Source organism: Hylobates moloch, unplaced genomic scaffold, assembly GCF_009828535.3.
Source record: "Hylobates moloch isolate HMO894 unplaced genomic scaffold, HMol_V3 SCAFFOLD_14, whole genome shotgun sequence".
NCBI classification, from domain to species: Eukaryota; Metazoa; Chordata; class Mammalia; order Primates; family Hylobatidae; genus Hylobates; species Hylobates moloch.
Genome location: NW_026652289.1, coordinates 6,158,801 through 6,176,684, shown reverse-complemented (window position 1 = coordinate 6,176,684; position 17,884 = coordinate 6,158,801). Strand labels below are relative to the sequence as shown.

Below are 17,884 nucleotides of genomic sequence, written 5' to 3'. Positions count from 1 at the left end.
ATTAGCTTTCCCGTCTATCTTTTCCATTTTGCTCTTTCTCCTGAGCCCTAGATGTGAACTTCAGATGCTTTGCTAGGCATTTCCACACGAGTGTGCATCTGGAATTCTGAATGCCACAGTCTACCAATTCAGTTAATAAAGGCCAACCCCCTCCCCTCCCAATCCCAAATGCTGCTTCTCTCCTGTGTGCTCCATCTTATGTAACATTATCACCATCCTTTCCATCCTTGAAACCTCAGAGGTTTCACTGACACCTTTCTCTCCAGGTTAATTCTACTGGCAAAATATCTCTTGACTCCTTTATTTTATTTTATTTTATTTTTTTTTAAAACAACAAGAGATTAAGATAGAGTCTTGCTCTGTTGCCCAGGCTAGAGTGCAATGGTGCATTCATGGCTCACTGTAGCCTCAAACTCCTGGGCTCAAGCAAACCTTCCACCTCAGCCTCCAGAGTAGCTAGGGCTACAGGTACATACCACCATGCCTGGCTAATTATTATTCTTAAAATATTTTGGGGACACAGGGTCTTGCTTGGTTTCCCAGGCTGGTCTCAAACTCTTGACCTCAAGCAATGCTCCTGCCTCAGCTTCTCAAAGCACTGTGATTACAGGCATGAGCCACCTGGCCTTGACTCCTTCTCATTCCCATCTTCAGGGCCCTGTTTCAAGGCTTTAATATATCCCATCACCTCCTTGCAAAGCATGAGCACAATTAGGGCCCAGCCACCAGGTCCACTTTGCAACCAACACTGCCTGACTTGAGCTGGACTGACGCTGGGTCTGAGTTTCTGCTATTTTGGTACAGACAGTGTGCATTATCCAGCCCAGTGCTTCCCACTTTTCTCTCTTTGAGGAACAGGCAGACAAGGGGTATTTGTGCAGTACACTGGGATGAACCCGAGGAGCTGTTTCTGGCCACCTTGAGGTCTGAAGGACTCACCATCTTGGCACACCTACAACTCATGACATACCAGGTGCAAAACTCTGTCTAGAGAATGGGCCGGTGGTGTGTGGTCCTGGAGCGAGGGCCCAGGGAAAAGGATGTGCAGGGAGAGAGAGATGATGATGGTCTGAGCTCACGAGCAGCTGTGGGATGTAAGAGAGGGAATTAAATTGTGAGATACGAAGGGGGCCCAAGGAAGGCGGCTTCAGAGTCAGTGACAAGTGGGACTGGTGACAGAGGAGAAGGGGTTAGGGGCGACTCCTTCCCAGGCTCTAAGCTCAGGAAGCTGTGTGGACAGTGAAATCACTAACCGTGAAACGGTGTATAGGGGAAAGATCTTACTTTGATGACAAAAGATGAAGGGTTTAGTTTCAGACCTGCTGAGTTTGATGCAGCTGGGGACATTCGAGACAAGATATCTAGTAGGTATTTTTATCATAGCAACGTAGCTCTAGGATGACTCAGTCTTCATTTTCTGAACCTAAAGTAACTGAACATTCTTGTTTCTTTTGCTTCAAAATATTCCCTGCTTTCCTTATTTTACTGTATGCTAACAATAGTTAATTGAGCCTTCCTCATCCAGCCCCTTTGGACCCGTAGGCCCCGAAGGTGCAGGCTGAGGGGATCTGAGACCACCTGAGCCAAGTGAGGGCTGCCATTAGCCAGCTGCCCTGCTAGCAGGGCAATGGAAGTGATATGTGTTTAGACAGTGTTTAAAGCCTGAACCTTAGGAAACGACTTCAAGTTTACCCACAGAAAAAGAACAACCAGCATAACAGAAGGAAAGGACTATTCAAGAGTATAAGAGAACTGGCCTGTGATCCCTGCCCACTTTGGGAGGCCTAGGCAATGGATCACCTGAGGTCAGGTGTTCGAGACCAGTCAGGCCAAAATGGGGAAACCCCGTCTCTAGTAAAAATAGAAAAATCAGCTGGACGTGGTGGTACACGCCTGTAATCCCAGCTACTCAGGAGGCTGAGGCAGGAGAATCGTTTGAACCTGCGCATTGGAGGTTGCTGCACCATTGCACTCTAGCCTGGGCAACAAGGATGAAACTCCATCTCAAAAAAAAAAAAAAAAAAGTATAAGAGAACTAAAAATAAATATGGCCAAGTCAAGCCCTAAAAATGCATTTTATACAATTTAAATGAGCATACAAATTTTCAAAATGTTATTACCCTTCTTGAAAATTTTTTTCCCCGAACAACAGGAGCAATGACCTTATTTTTGGGAAATCCACCAAATGATTTCTTTGTCATTGTGTTATTACATTGTTGCACCACTTGGTATTTATGATTCAAAATTCCATTTAGCTTTTTCAGGATGTCTTTATTCTATTAAGTGATGATGAGTAATTACATGATTTCACTGGAAACGGCAGCATGTAATTCACTAAATGACCCTAGCGACACTGGACTGGGCTCACTGAAATTAAAGGCACTCTAATTCAACGTTGGCTTCCTACTGTCAACTGGATCCAAGGGAAGCTCAGTAATAAATACCTAGACAATAGATGGGCCATAACTTTTTTTTTTTTTTTTTTTTGAGATGGAGTTTTGCTCTTGTTGCCCAGGCTGGAGTGCAACTCGGTTCGCCGCAACCTCTACCTCCCGGTTCAAGCAATTCTCTCCCGCTCAGCCTCCTGAGTAGCTGGGATTATAGGCATGCACCACCACGCCTGGCTAATTTTTGTATTTTTAGTAGAGACAGGATTTCTCCATGTTGGTCAGGCTGGTCTCATATTCCTGACCTCAGGTGATCCGCCCGCCTCAGCCTCCCAAAGTGCTGGGATTACAGGCATGAGCCACTGTGCCTGGCCCATAATATTCTTATAGGAAGGAATTACATAATTTGGCATTCTTGTAAAAAGGGTTTTGGTAACTTGATGCATCTGAACTTTGGCTTAGAAAAATATAATAGCATGAGGCCTACCCATTATATACACTAATGTGGAGGGTTCAGGAATATCTTGCCATATAGAATAGCTTTGTTCCTGAAAGATGAAATAATTTGAGTTTTTAAAACTTTATGAAATTTGATGGCATTGAGAATTACTTATGTTCATTTATGGTAGTTATTCTTCAGTCTTCTCTAACCAGGGATTAATTGTTTGCAAAATAAAGTGATGAAAGCATTAACAGAGCTGTCATTAAGAAATAAATTGAATAATTCTTTTGTAATGTGAACCTCCTTTTGTATGTGAATCAATACACCTTAACTGACCAGTCTTGCAATTTGTAGTTTTATATATTCAATCTCCTGAAAGTGATTGTCTTTATTCCTAAGAATCTGATAAATTATGTTAATTTTCTTATTTATTTTTAATTATCTTTATTCAATATTATTTTTATCATGTTGTTCGTATATTTGAGGAAATGCAACAGACATTTACCTCCAGGGTTCTTTAAAAATATAGGTCGAGAATGCCTCATGCTGTTTCTGAGACCCGACTCAGTCACGAACACTTGACATATTCGTAATGTGTTGCAACAGATTTGGGCATAAATCTCTATTCTAGTGACTCCCCATTGAACGCACAGGGCTTATTAAACCCCTACAAAGTAATAGCATCGTGGTCCCCACTGGACTGCAGAATGCTCAGGCCTTAGATTGGAAGGAAGAAACGTGTTTGAAATCAAAAGATAGGACTCATACTGTCGGCATGCTGCCTGCAGGGGCTCCCACTTCAGATGTAGTGATCAAGAGGGCTCCAGTCGCTGAAATGGACTGGTGAGAAATGCAAATCCTTCCTAATGGCAACAGCTCAGGGTTACATCTTTACATGGAATGCTTACATGTGTTTGTCTATTGCAGGTCTGACAAGTGTCTCTGAATATCCAATATCTCTGATTGATCCAGTTTTTCAGGCAAAGCTCTACAAAGTTGTGTGATTCTCTCATTAGCTCCCTTCCACAATGTGTATTTTCTGATTAGCACCCAAAGTAGCCCTTTCAACTGTGTGCGTGCTGCAAATGAGTTCTCTCAATAATTAATGCACTTACAGAGAAGAGAGCAGCAGAGCAGTCAGCGGTAAGCTCTGTTATTACAGGCACTTATGTCCTTTAAAACCCCAGCCCATGTCCTCATCAACAAAGCCTCTGAGGACCTGGATTCTCTAATTGTCCTCCTATGTGCTTAAGATGCCTACACATAGCAAGACAACGCATGCAGTTATTGATCCAGAAAGAGACATGTGATGTGTGAGACTGTGGTGACCATGGGGACATTGGCACAGCATCCCCTGCCCCCAGCACCCTGCCTGCCATCTGCCTGTGTCATGTGGGAGAAACTAGTCCTTGGCTTTAATTGTGGTGATGAGGAGTAGAGGCCAGGATAACATCGCCTGCCTTTATCTGACAGGTCTAGATCTGGGCTCAGTTTCCTTATCCATAAAATGGGAGTAATAGCAGAATCTAGCATAGAGGGCTGTAGTGAAGAGTAACTTAGATAACGCATGTGACAGCTTTCCCTGGATTAAGGAATCTGTTTCCACAGGGAGCAGGGCCTTCTTGGGTGTGTCCGGTACTCCCCAGCTCACCTGCCCCGTAGCTTATCAGTCAGGACCCTCTCCAGTTCTCCCACGTGGTGAAAAGTAGCAGGGATCCAGAAGAAGTCCAAGGATCCTTTGTGCATTGAACTCCAGGGTCACCATATTGGGTCACCACATCATGGGTACTCACCTCCACTGGGTGCAAATGCCCTCGGCATTCCTGTGTGTAAATCTATCATTGCCATAAACACTGGCAAAGGCAAATGCCCAGTCTTAGTACTCGTTTCAGTAAAACTAGCTACGACAAAATTCACTTATATTTTTGGTAACGATTTCCATACTCTATAGCGTCACTTCCTCTGCTTTGCTTCCCTCAACCTTTCTCCACATTTCCCCCCTTCCCCTTCTCCCTCCTTCTTTCCCTTCCTCCTTTCTCTTTCTCTCATTCCCTCCATTCTTTGTTTTCCTTCTAATGTAGTTTGGCTGTGTCCCCACCCAAATCTCTTCTTGAATTGTAGCTCCCATAATCCCCACGTGTTGTAGGAGGGACCCAGTGGGAAGTAATTGAATCATGGCGGTGGTTTCCCCCATACTGTTCTCATGGTGGTGGATGAGTCTCACAAGCTCTGATGGCTTTATAAGGGGTTGCCCCTTTCACTTGGCTCTCATTTCTCTCTTGCCGGCCACCATATAAGATGTGCCTGTCACCTTCCGCCATGATTGTGAGGCTTCCCCAGCCACATGGAACTGTGAGTCCATTAAATCTCTTTTTCTTTATAAATTACCCAGTCTCAGGTAACATGAAAACTATCTTCCTTCCTTCCTTCCTTTTCCTTGTTTTGTGTACCTTGTGCTAAAACTTTCATCCATGAAATCAAAGGCATAGAAAAGGGGTAAAAACATGAAGCAGGGAGGGACAAAGAAGTAGCTGAGTGCAATAAGACAGGAAGCAGGGTATACAGGTCGAGAAAAGTGTGGTGTGTGTGTGTGTGAGAGAGAGGAGAGAGATATGGGAGGAAAAATCTAACTGGAAGAGCAGCATACTGAAAGGGGAGGTTGAGGCATGGAGAAGGAAAGGACTAGCGCTGGCGGAAGGATTCAGCTCATGGTCTGACGGCAGGAGGAACTGAGCTTGAACTCACTTCCATGTCCTCCTTCTGCCCTGCTCACCTACCTGCCCACACTGCCGGTTCCTTCCCAGTGAGCTAAACCCAGTCAGTGTCTCCAGCCCAGCCCCAGCGTGAATACAAAGGCTCCCAGAGTCCTGCCTGGGCCTTTGGGACAGGGTCCCCCTGCTGACTTCTTTGGGCTGTAATGGTGGATTTGCACACCATGAACCCACTGTGCTCTGCCCTGAGGCCAGTGCCCTTCCTGTCAGAGACCCTAAGTGAGGGTGAGGGATGGAGAAGGTGGAGATGGCCAAGCACAGAGAAGGGCTCTGGGAAACTGAGTGCAGGGACTGAGATGCAGGAACATACCAGGGTCAGGGGAGGCTGAGATGAATGAGGCTAGGTGAGTTTGAGGGAGGATGGATGAGAGAGGGGAAGAGACATAGAGAGAAAGGATCAGAGAGATAGAAACACACACACAGAGGGAGGCAGAAAGAAACGTAGCACTGTAGCCTGGACGACAGAGCGAGACTCCGTCTCAAAACAAAAAACAAAAAAAAAAAACAACACGTAGCTATGCAGGTCGGTAGACAGATAAAAATTAGAGACAGAGTCACAAATAGAGACGGGAAAAGGGGAACATGGTAACCAACTGGGACAGTGGTAAGGAGCAGTGGAGGAAGAGGGCACCAGAAAGGTGAGTACTATGAGAATAAATGTGTATTACCCACAATGAACGGCCCTTGTGGAGCGTTAAAGATGTGTGCACCATACAATGACCACTGGCCCATCCATCACTGGGGCACCCATTTCTCATTCTTTTCTCATCAGCCTCACCAAAATCCAGTGCCGATCACAGGCTGCACCCATCACTGCCTTTCTGGAGGGAACCCAGGCAGCTGCTTTGACTTCCGCCTTGAGGATGAGACGCTTTACCCATTATTGCTGCATTATGCTTTATTATTTGACATCATGCTTCATTTCTCATCCTTCTGTTGCTGCCCTCTGGGGACCTTCAGTGCCATTAATGTCTCCAAAAGTTCTGATTAAATAAGTCAGCATTGATTTCTCCCTCTTTCCCTAACCACTTTGCATACTAGTATCACAAGCACCTCCTTGCCTCTGGTCCTGAAATGTACAGATTCCTCCTGCAGGCCCCACATCCATCAGAAGATACGCACTCAGAGCTTGTCCCCCTCCACTAAGGGTGCATTAGAGCCATGGTTGGCCTGACTGTGTGAAAGCTGCTGAACTATACCTGCCTCCTTTTAGCTGAAACTCAGGAAAGCAAAACTTCCTGAACTTTCTCAATCTATTCAGGCACGTGCAAAGTTTGAATGTATTTCAGTTCTTGGAAAAAGGATGGCAAAATCAATACTGAAATAACAAGAATGAAGCGATTCAGAAAATGAATGTGCATTCCATTAATCCATCATCAAACAATGGTTCTTGCTATCTCCCAGGCACCACACTAGGGAAAAATATCTGAACACTAGATCAGAGGCTCTCCACGGAGGGTGGTTTTGTCCCCAGGGGACATGTAGCAAAGTCTGGAGACATTTTGATTGTCACAATGCGGGGGAGGGTGACACTACTGATACCTATTGGTCAGAGGCCAGGGGTGCTGCTCAACATCGTCCAATGCTCAGAACAGCCTCTGCCACGAAGAATGATCTGGCTTCAAATACTAACGGTGCTGCTGTTGAGAAACTCTAGTTTAATTTAGATGATCAGAATTCATAATGCCAAATGTTCCTTATTTCACTTTAATTCTACTTATAAAGCATTGAATTCAACCAGGATAAGCAGTTGTACCCCTCAGCCTCAGAATACTAGTCCACAAGGAGTTACGACCTCAGTTCTTCATGGAAGAAAATAAGAGATGGTCCAATGGAACTGTAATCAGGCAAAACCCCCAGTTCTTTCTCCATTGGCACCTGCTGAGGCAGGAGCTGAGTCCAGTGGAAAAAGCAGTAGTTACAGAGTGCAGGGCTTGGTGTTGAAAATCCTGTCTCTGCCTCTGTTTCTGCCTCCAGGTAGTTTTGTGACCCTTTCGAGCCTCGGTGCTCTTGCCTTTAGTCAAATGCATGAGGCACAATACTTTCTTTTTTTTTTTTTGAGACGGAGTCTCGCTCTGTCACCCAGGCTGGAGTGCAGTGGCGCAATCTCGGCTCACTGCAAGCTCTGCCTCCCGGGTTCACGCCATTCTCCTGCCTCAGCCTCTCTGAGTAGCTGGGACTACAGGCGCCCGCCACCACGCCCGGCTAATTTTTTGTATTTTTAGTAGAGACGGGGTTTCACCGTGGTCTCGATCTCCTGACCTCGTGATCCGCCCGCCTCGGCCTCCCAAAGTGCTGGGATTACAAGCGCACAATACTTTCTAAAGGCACCTTGAAGCCTAAAAGAGCCCTGCTTATGCTCTGAGTTATCTCACCTCTGAAAACTGGTTATATACATCTGTATTGGGAATTTATGGATAAGGGTGGAACAAATGAAATGCATTTCTGGGGGCCAGATATTCCAAAACACTTTGCGGTAGCCTTCTTCCTCCTCCTCTGCAATGCTTTGTTAGTTGGAGGCTGTAAACATGCAGATGCTTTCCCAAATTTGTGGGAATGAATGTGAATCACAGTTTTTTGGGCTTCAATCTCCTCTGGGGACACATAAAAAGGAACTTTCATCAATTTCTAACAAGGTTTGAGATCTATGCCTGGATAGAGCTGGATATTGATGCAAAAGTAGGAAGCAAAGGATGATTTACTTGAGTTCCAGCAATTTCAATAAAAAGCACAGAGACCAGACTCGCAACAACACTACACTGTCAAAGAGCTGGTTCCCAAAGGGGCGCATAGAGTCCACCCACACCAGAGACAGATGAGATCTAACACTTTTTGGGTTTAATATTAATGATGCAACATGGTAATGAAAACTAGTAAAAGAATCTCTCTTGGTAAATGAATCTTCACTCCCAAATGGCAACCAGGAAAAACCCTAAATAAATAATGTGAGATTGATATCAGAGGCCCACGTGCAGGGACTCGATTACAATTCTTGGCTTGTACTCAGGGGCCCTCATGCATTTTTTAAGAGCTCATCAATATTGTGATCCTTCTGCTTGCTGGTGAACTTTAAAAACTACACTGAGGTATAAAAGTAGGGCTTTGACTTTGTTGAGGCTCATGATTCTTCTCAAAGTAGATCTGAATAAAAGAGGGATTGGAAAATCTTCCCTGGCCTTTAGGCAAGTGCAGAACTCAGCAGTGGTTTTGGAGCACCCACTGTGGAACGATCCATGAGATCCAAAGATGGATACAGTTCCCACGCAACAGCCATGAGGAACCACACATTAGGGACCACCTGAAGCAGAACCCTGGCTGGGGGCTTGCCCTTGTTCTGCCATGAAGCTGACAGAGCTGTTTCTACAACAATATGCATCTTGAATCATCCCACAGAAGGAGCTGAGTTAGGCTGGAAATGAGAGAATTCCAGACAGAGGGAATGTATGTTTGTGGAGTTGTAGGAGGCCAGAAAGTTGAAGGCTGGAGACCAGGAGTCAAGGTTGAAGACTGGAGACCAGGAGTCAAGGATGGAGGCTGGAAACCAGGGGTTAAGGTTGGAGGCTAGAGACCTGGGGTCAAGGTAAGGAAGACATGGCTGACCCCTCAGACGCTTGTAAGTCTCTATCATGAGAGCAGCAGGAAGCCATGGAAGGGGGTTAAACAGGAGAAGGTTGACTCTTTTTTTTTTTTTTTTTTTTTTTTGAGACAGAGTCTTGCTCTGTCACCCAGGCTGGAGTGCAGTGGCGCGATCTCGGCTCACTGCAAGCTCCGCCTCCTGGGTTCACGCCATTCTCCTGCCTCAGCCTCTCTGAGTAGCTGGGACTACAGGCGCCCGCCACCACGCCTGGCTAATTTTTTGTATTTTTAGTAGAGACGGGGTTTCACCGTGTTAGCCAGGATGGTCTCGATCTCCTGACCTCGTGATCCGCCCGCCTCGGCCTCCCAAAGTGCTGGGATTACAGGCTTGAGCCACTGCGCCCGGCCGAGAAGGTTGACTCTTACTGGAAATGATGGCTTGTTTCCCCTTTCTGGTTTGGGATACAGGATGCCTTAGGCCTTGGTGCCAGCAGAGGGTACAGGAGGCCACACTGGAAGACGATGGTCTTTGCTGTCTTCTTCTTACCTTTCTGTATGCTCCCTGGGCCTTCGTGTGGCTTTAGCTTCTCACAACGCCTCACCGGGCTGTGTGTGTGTGTATCTGTGTGTGCGTGTGTGTATCTGTGTGTGCGTGTGTGTAGGTGTTGACCGATTGTCTTCTATAAGCTGGGCTTTGTGTTATTTCTTGACCTTCTCAAGATTTGCCTGTCTCATGTCTTCAGAACCCATTGCCTGCAGTCTTTGATAGACACCATTCTGATAAATGAATGAGACTGTGAGGAGTGTTAATTTAAGATATTAACTCTTTTATGTCTTAGGGTAATACCCAGTGTCTTTCTACTCAGGAGATATTCAATCAGTAGGGGTTCAATACATGAGTGTCATATATTTGTGTTTTAACCAGGTCTGTCTGAGATGCAGTGAATGTTCAGTTAGCCTAGGCAGCCTTCTCTCTTGTCACCTGCAGTGCTGGAATCTGGGAGCTTCCTTCTGGTCACTCAGCAGGGACAACAAGGCCTCTACCCCCAGATCACTGTTCTCTCAGGTACATGCCTCCCCCATCACTTTCCACCTCTTGAGGAACTGGCGCAGCCCAGGATTTCGCTACGATTAGAACTGAACCCCAATAAGCTACCCAAGAAAAACAGTGAGCCTTTTAAGGGGCTCAGAAGTCAGAGAAAAGAATCAGAACACGGGGCACAAACAGCAGCTTAGCAACTGCAGCAAGTACAATGAACCAGCCAGACCACCGGCAAGGTCAGAGGTACAGGGGATGGCCTCTTGAACACAGTGGCAGGAGGCTGGGTGCAGGGTGGTGGCTGCAAAAGACCCCATGGACATATATGCTAAGCTTTTATTTCAGGCAATGGGCTTAGAGTTCTAAGCTTGAGAACCCCTCAGAACAGGTCCTACTGTCACTTTCTGAGTCTGAGGGAGAGCTACTAAGAAGACACTGAAATTCTACGAGAGCCCTTAAGAAGCTAAAATTGCGGCCGGGCGCGGTGGCTCACGCTTGTAATCCCAGCACTTTGGGAGGCCGAGGCGGGCGGATCACGAGGTCAGGAGATCGAGACCACGGTGAAACCCTGTCTCTACTAAAAATACAAAAAAATTAGCCGGGCGTGGTGGCGGGCGCCTGTAGTCCCAGCTACTCGGAGAGGCTGAGGCAGGAGAATGGCGTGAACCTGGGAGGCGGAGCTTGCAGTGAGCCGAGATCACGCCACTGCACTCCAGCCTGGGCGACAGAGCGAGACTCCGTCTCAAAAAAAAAAAAAAAAAAAAAAAAAGCTAAAATTGCAACTACTCTTCAGAGAGACCTGGTTTTCCAGCAGAAATCAGGATTAGCACATGCCAGTATTTAGGTCGACATCGAGTAGGCGTGAACAGCAGTATGTGGAGGCTTTGTTGGATGGCCCCAGGGTTCTTTTAACCTGAAATTCTATGGGAGTGTTTGAAAGGTCATAGTTCAGAGGGAACTCTTGATCTCTGTTGTGAACGCCAAGCTCATTCCTATCTCCTGGCCTTTATCTTTGCTCAGCTCTCTGGACCACCAGAAGGATCTTTGCAGGGCTCCTTCCATCCCATCATTTACGTCTCATTGCCTGAGAGGCCTTTCCGGGCCATTCTTTCCAAAATACTCCCCTCCCACGTTTTATCCCCTTCCTGGATTTCCTTCTCCGCCCAGCACTCACCATGGTCGGGAATGATGCTATTTGTTTACTTGATCACTGTCTGTCTCCCTCTCAGGAACAGAAGCTCCTTCAGTGTGGATCTCTGTGGGTCTTGTCTATCGCTGCATCCTCAGTTCCCAAAACAGGACCAGTCATTTAGTGTCCACTCAACACATGCATGGCAAAGACAGGGAAGCAGGGAGGCTGAGAGGGAAGGAGCAAGCCTTCCTCTAGAAGGGTGGAACGCAGAGCAGTGCAGTGAGAATGTGTGTGTGCCTGTGTGTATCCATGCATGGCAGCATGTGCTTATGTATCCACGTACATGTGCATGTGTGTCAACATATATGCGTGTCCATGCATATATGCATGTGTGAGCACAAGTACCCATGCATGTGTACTTGTGTGTGAATGTGTATGTGTGCATGCATGTGTGTGCCCAAGCACACATGTGTAGGCATCAAAGAGACTTGCATTTGAAAGGAGACCCTTAGTATAATATTTATGATAAACATTTCAAAATTGAGTTTTAGTGACGTGCAAAACAGAGGAGGAAGATGCAAGCCCCGAGGCTGCCTGAGCCAAGTCCTCAGGCAGTGAGGGAGATGTAGGTAAGTGAAGCTGGGGGTGGGGGTTATTTAGCTCTGAAGATTGGATTGCTGGTGTCTTGCTTTGATTTAAGAGCCAACGTGAGAGATATACAGACTTCAGACAGGGAAAACAGCATGGTCAAAATGACAACTGAGAATAAGGCGGCCAGCCTTGGTCAGAATAGTGCTGACCTGTGCAGAGGTAGGCTCTTTCTTCAGGTAAGGGCTCCTCCAGGTAAGGGCTCCTGGCCTCTCTGCATGCCTTGGGGCCCGCCTCTTACACTCCACCCTCACACCCTCAGGAGAGAGTGATGCAAGATGAATGGATCCTAAAATTAAAATCCAGTAACTGTTTCGAATTACTGGCAATCCAGTGAATTAACAAGTTGGCACCAGGCAGTGGCCCTTTCCCACTAAAAAAAAAAAAAAAACAACCTCAAATGCATTCCCCAAGGAAGGGGCTGAAACTCATCACCTTGTATCTGGGGCCCAGGGGGAATGAGCACAGATATCCAAAGAGGCTGATGCTTTCCCTGCTGCTAGTGGGGCAGGCTGTGTTAGGGTGCATGTCTGAAGCTTGAAATTGAATTCAGTAGCTTCATATAATGGCTTCTCTTGATGGCATAGGATAAACATCATAAATAAAGAAGAAGAAGCAGTAATCCAAGAATGTTTGCAACTAGCTCAAAATGCTACCTGAAACCAAGAATAGGTACTGTAATCAAAGAATTGGAAGCCGTCTTGACCCAGAGGAAAAAAGATGTTAAACTTTGCAGCTATTTCTCAGAAGAATAGAGAATTTTGTTTTCTGTTTGTAGAGATGGGAATAGTCATCCCTTATGGAAGAAGACAATAATTTGCTGCATTTTTAGGTCTTATAATTGCACAGGCAAATTCAAAATTCAGGTATCATTAAAATTACAGCTAGATAATGCTGCCTGTTTTGTGCATAGCTATTCTCATTTCATGGGAGAGCACCCCTTTATCTGTTGAAGGGATGTCTTTTTTATTTGCTAAGGGCAAGAACAGAAAATAAGTTACTTTGATTAAAGGTGCTGAAAGTTGGAGTAGATTTAAATGTCCTTTTGTATTTTACTATAATTTCTAGTAATTGAAATATTTTAATCAATTTAACCAGTTGGTTTTGCTGTCACAACCATGATATATTCATTCATACAATAATGTTTATGAAGCACCTACTATGTGCCAGACACAGTCTGGCCATATATGTGTATATTATACATACACAGGAGATTTTATATATATATATATATATATATAGTTTTAAGTATATAGTATTGAGTATTCAATACCATTAATTCATTTAAAAATATTTCTTGCATGATAACTACTTGGCTATCAGGTATCTGCTAGACCCTGAGAAGGAAGTATGAAGATAACTAAGACATGTTTCCTATTTTTCTGAAGCCACAATCTGGCCAAATTCATGTAACTTGATCGCAATTTGCAGAGAATTTCAAAGTTTGGGGATCATAACTATTTGTACTGAAGACAGAAAAAATAAAAAGGGAAAGAGAAAAAAAGGACCATCAAAAAAGAAGCTCTAAAATTGAGGAGGAAGATATTGAGAGATTTGGAAGACTATAAACGGAAACAGACATGACTAATATCATCTAGCGTGAAGAGGGCACATAGGAAAAGAATGTGATTTAAAAGCACAGCTCTAGGAGCTGCTGATTGTATCACAAGCTCTAGTTAGCAAAATAGTACATTGCAACCTTGTATTTTGTGCCCAATGTTGAATTTAGTTGAATTATAAAGGAGCGATGGAGAGGTTTCCAAAGGCTGAAATATTTTCTAAAGCATATCAGATGTTCAATAATAATGCAGTCATCTAGGGTAGACAAAACAGAGTTTGTGGACATTTGAACTTGCATTGACTTAAGAGATTATTCAAACCTATATTTATAAAATCATTTTACTTTGAATAGTATATTAAGACAATAGTAACTTAGCTATGATCTTCCATTGCTCTAATGGATCCAGGCAACAATGTCATGAGCAAAGGTCAAATTCTTAAGAAACAACCCAACAATATGAGCAGCATGCCATCAAAAAGAAGCTTCAACCCTGTAATTATGTAAAGGCCTGCACAAATAGGACAGTCTTTTAACCTAGAAGCTCATTCTGTGCCCTAAATCACACACAAAGAGAAAATGACGGCATGTTATCTCAGGTGCGATGTTTATCATGTTCACATCCCTGTTTCGGATGTCAAGAGTCCTGGGTTTGAATTCTGATTCTGTTGTGAATCTGTCTTTCCTGAAGTGACTTACACAGGACTTGTGTCTCTGGATTCTTATTACAACTCTGTATGATAGATCTTATCATCTCCATTTTACCGATGAGGAGACTTAAGCTCATGGAAGTATCCTGAGCAGAGGAACTGAGGTTTGAACCTAGACCTGCCTGTTTTCTAATTCCTGTGCTATGTTCTTGAAACTGTGGTCTTTCTGACTTAAAGTACATATGGAGGAGAGAAGTAAGGCCAAGAAGTTGGACAGTTGATGCAACTACCAGTATGACGGTCTTTCTGACTTAACTGGGTGCCACACAATTGAGGTGGGCGCCTGCTAGAACTTCAGTGGTCACTGGAGAAAAATAAAAGCAAGAAGGAAGAGGAGGCCAGCAGTAGAACTGGAGTCACAGTGGGGATTCTAACAATCCAGTGCCAGAAACAACGGCTAATATGGCTGAGGGACTCCTCTGCTGACCTCTTCACCTGTATAATGCTATGTGCATCTAACAGAAGCCCAGTACACAGTCACCAATGCCATTCCCATTTTACAGATGCAGGAACTGAAGCTGAGAAAGCCTATACAACATGCCCACAGGCTTATGGTCTTCTCTCCAGTCCTCCTCACCTTCAGGCTGAAGAGCTGCAGAAAGTCATGGCATTTATCCTGCATTTTTCTCCAGTTGCCTTGCAAATAAATGCCAACAACACCAAAAAAAAAAAAAAAAAAGTTGAAATAAAAACACCCACAAATAATAGCTCTTCTTTTCCCCTGAGGAGGTAGACAGAATGAAAATAAATGAAGCCATCATTCTTTATTGGATGCTGGCATGAATCTTGAGCTGGTATGGAAGATTATTTGCTGGATAAACAATTCTTATCTTGTATATTTTTATGCATTTAAAAAGCTCATTTTCAGCTAGGCCTTGTCCCATAAAACCCAAGGGAATTGTAATTCAAAAGTGAAGATGCATTTTTGAAATGGAACCAGAACAGTGGTGTAGAAAATGGGTAAAATGAGAAACAGAACTGGATTCAATAAGATTGGATAGATCAGTCTGTGAAGGAAAGTCTACAGGCAGCTATTTCAGGGTGAAAAAGAAAAAGTGGTTCTTCAGATGAGAACTACAGTTGGCTGCCATAGGTTGGATTCCATCTGAAGATGTGTTTTATTTGCCCTGTACAATGGTTTACAAATATCCAAGCCAACACTAAAAAGCTGTGAATTTCCATATAAAACCAAGATTTCTGGCTTCTCTTCAAACACAAGTCCATATTAAGACCCCCATTTCCACTTGCGCTCAGTTGGAAGGGCCTTGCTAGAGTCTTTTCCTTTAGACAGTATGAACCCTGAAATGGCCCATGTCCCCATCACTCCTTTGACCCTGTTCTCTAGCCTCTGCATTCTATTATCAGCCAGGCCCTGCTGACCTCAGAATTTGCAGCTTGCTTTCACCACCCAGACGATTCACAGGTGTTCAAGTTGAAGACCAAACTACTGGCTGACCTAACGCTAGCCAGTTACCATCACCTTGTGTAATTCAGTGTGACCGAGTCCCAAACACTGGCTATAGTAAGACGTCTCCCCTTTCAGAAGCCCTCAGTGCGGCAGTTTTAAAATACAGCCCTCGCATTTTTGACAGTCTTCTCATCAAGCAGTGGGGGCCTCTTTCTCTGGAATCAGGGTTTCTTGGGCTCTGTGACTGCTTGCCCATTAGAATATGACAGAAATGATAGCTGTGTCAGTTTCCAGGCCCAACCTAAGGAAACTGGCTATTTCCACAGACTGTGTCGTGGACCATTTGCTACTAGAACCTAGCCACCATGCTGTGAGGAAGCCAAAGCACCTTATGGGAGAGGCCAGCACAGGGAGAACACAGCCAGGTCAGTGAGCCACTTTGGAAATAGATCCCCAGCCCCAGGAGAGCCTCTGCAGCATGGTACCCTCACTAGGCCCCGCCCAAATTTCAGATTCATAAACAAAATAAGTGACTGCTGTAGTTTTAATCCAATGAACTTTGGGATGGTTTGTTAGGTAGCCATCCATAAACAGAGCACCCATTTGGTCTGAACACTGAGAAGGGCTTTCACAGCAGATGAGGGAGAACCAGGAAGGTGCACTTCCCTAAGCAACGGCCCCCAGGTGGCCTTTCTCACCTACCTGGCCGATGTGCCTTTGGAACTGCCATATTCATTACTCTTCCTCCATCCTGAGGTTTGGGGGGAGATGCAGTGAACCTGCAGATTCCCGATTCGGAAGGGGTGCTGGAGGTCAGACTGTCCGTGTACTCATTTGTCCCTGCCGTCAACTGTTCAGATGACGTGTCTGATATGAAGCACTCCGTGATGGTGAACTTGGCGTGCCTCAGTTGCTCTTCCATCTTGGCGTGTTCATAGGCCCTGGCCAGTTCTTCGTAAGTGGAGGAGGCACTTTCTGTGGAGACCATGCTGCTTCTTGCTCGATCTACACCAGGAAAGAGAAAAACAAGACGGACGACTCACCATCAGAAGTCTGAACCGACGGCATGGCCCTTCCTGGCTTGGGGCTGTTTTCTTCCAGATTATGGAAGGACCTGGTAGGAGTTCTGGCTCCTTCTCAGAGGCTCCTGCCTTAGGCACTCTGAGGCCAGCTTCACAAGTCTCAGCAGATCCGGCTAAGGGAAGCTTTGTTGCAACCAAATTGCTGTAGTCAGATGTCCCAGCTTGGAACATTTCCATAAATAAGTAATGCCTTCCCTTTAAAAAAATCCTGCTTTTAGTGAAAACAGTAGGAGCGGCAGCAGCCCCCTCTCTGCTCCAACCTGCAAATGGATCTGTGCCCTAGAGACTCTTTAATTGGCATGAATGATTTGAGCTGCAGTTCAGCTTCTGGGGCCTCAGCTCAGGAAGGAAGATGTGACGATATTTAGAAATAAAGATGTCACGTTGCACAGAAATTGGCCACAAGCCAGAATGGTCCCCAACCCCTGGGATGCATCTTCTGTTGTGATTACCCTCTATGGGGACTAGAAAACCATCAGGACAAAAACCGGTGCCCACATGCCTTTGAGCTGGGCCACGTCATCTTGGTCAGGGAGATGTCTGCATTTCAAATGCACTAAGAAGTTTTAAGGTCACCTCTGTGTGGAACTCTGAGACTCTTCTAAGAGAAATCACAGCCATAAAAATAAATTCACATGGTGACGATCCTCCTCTGAAACACTGTTTTTGAAGTATATCATCAAGAACAAAAGAAAAATGAGGATTAAAATTTCCTACAGCTATTAGATTCAGATGTAATTTCTTTTCAAAATTTAAGGGGGGGGGGTGGGCAACCCGGTGCTATTCTTAGGGCCTGTCTTCTCTCTGAAGTGAAAACTTGGTGGTTGATGGCATAGACTGGATGATTTACCTTATAATCAACCCCTGTTTAATTGTCAAACAGATCAGCCTGTGTTCCCTATAGAGGGTGCTATGACCTCATCATGTAACTTCAAGTGCAGTGTCTTAATCCTGGAGATGGTAATGGGTCAGACGCCCTCCGAGTGTAATCAGCAATTATTGCAATCACGGGGGTGAAAATTTAAAAATGTCTCTATTTCTCCCAGTGGGGTAGGAACTAAATGGAGAAATAAGCTTGGGTCTAAGATTCAGGACACCTGCAGAATAGATGCAGTTTGGCTCTGTTTTGCC

At 45.0% G+C, this 17,884-nt stretch overlaps 1 protein-coding gene across 1 annotated transcript in view; it reads right to left on the bottom strand.

Annotated features, from left to right (window-relative positions):
- The window catches only part of DSCAM (DS cell adhesion molecule), a gene marked incomplete at its 5' end in the record, with an annotated part of 789,264 nt that overhangs the window by 2,997 nt on the left and 768,383 nt on the right, over positions 1-17,884 (bottom strand). Inside the window, one exon of the mRNA XM_058427845.1 lies at positions 16,374-16,676. Within this exon, the coding sequence (XP_058283828.1) occupies positions 16,374-16,676 (303 nt within the window). The remainder of the gene's footprint in view (positions 1-16,373; positions 16,677-17,884) is intronic.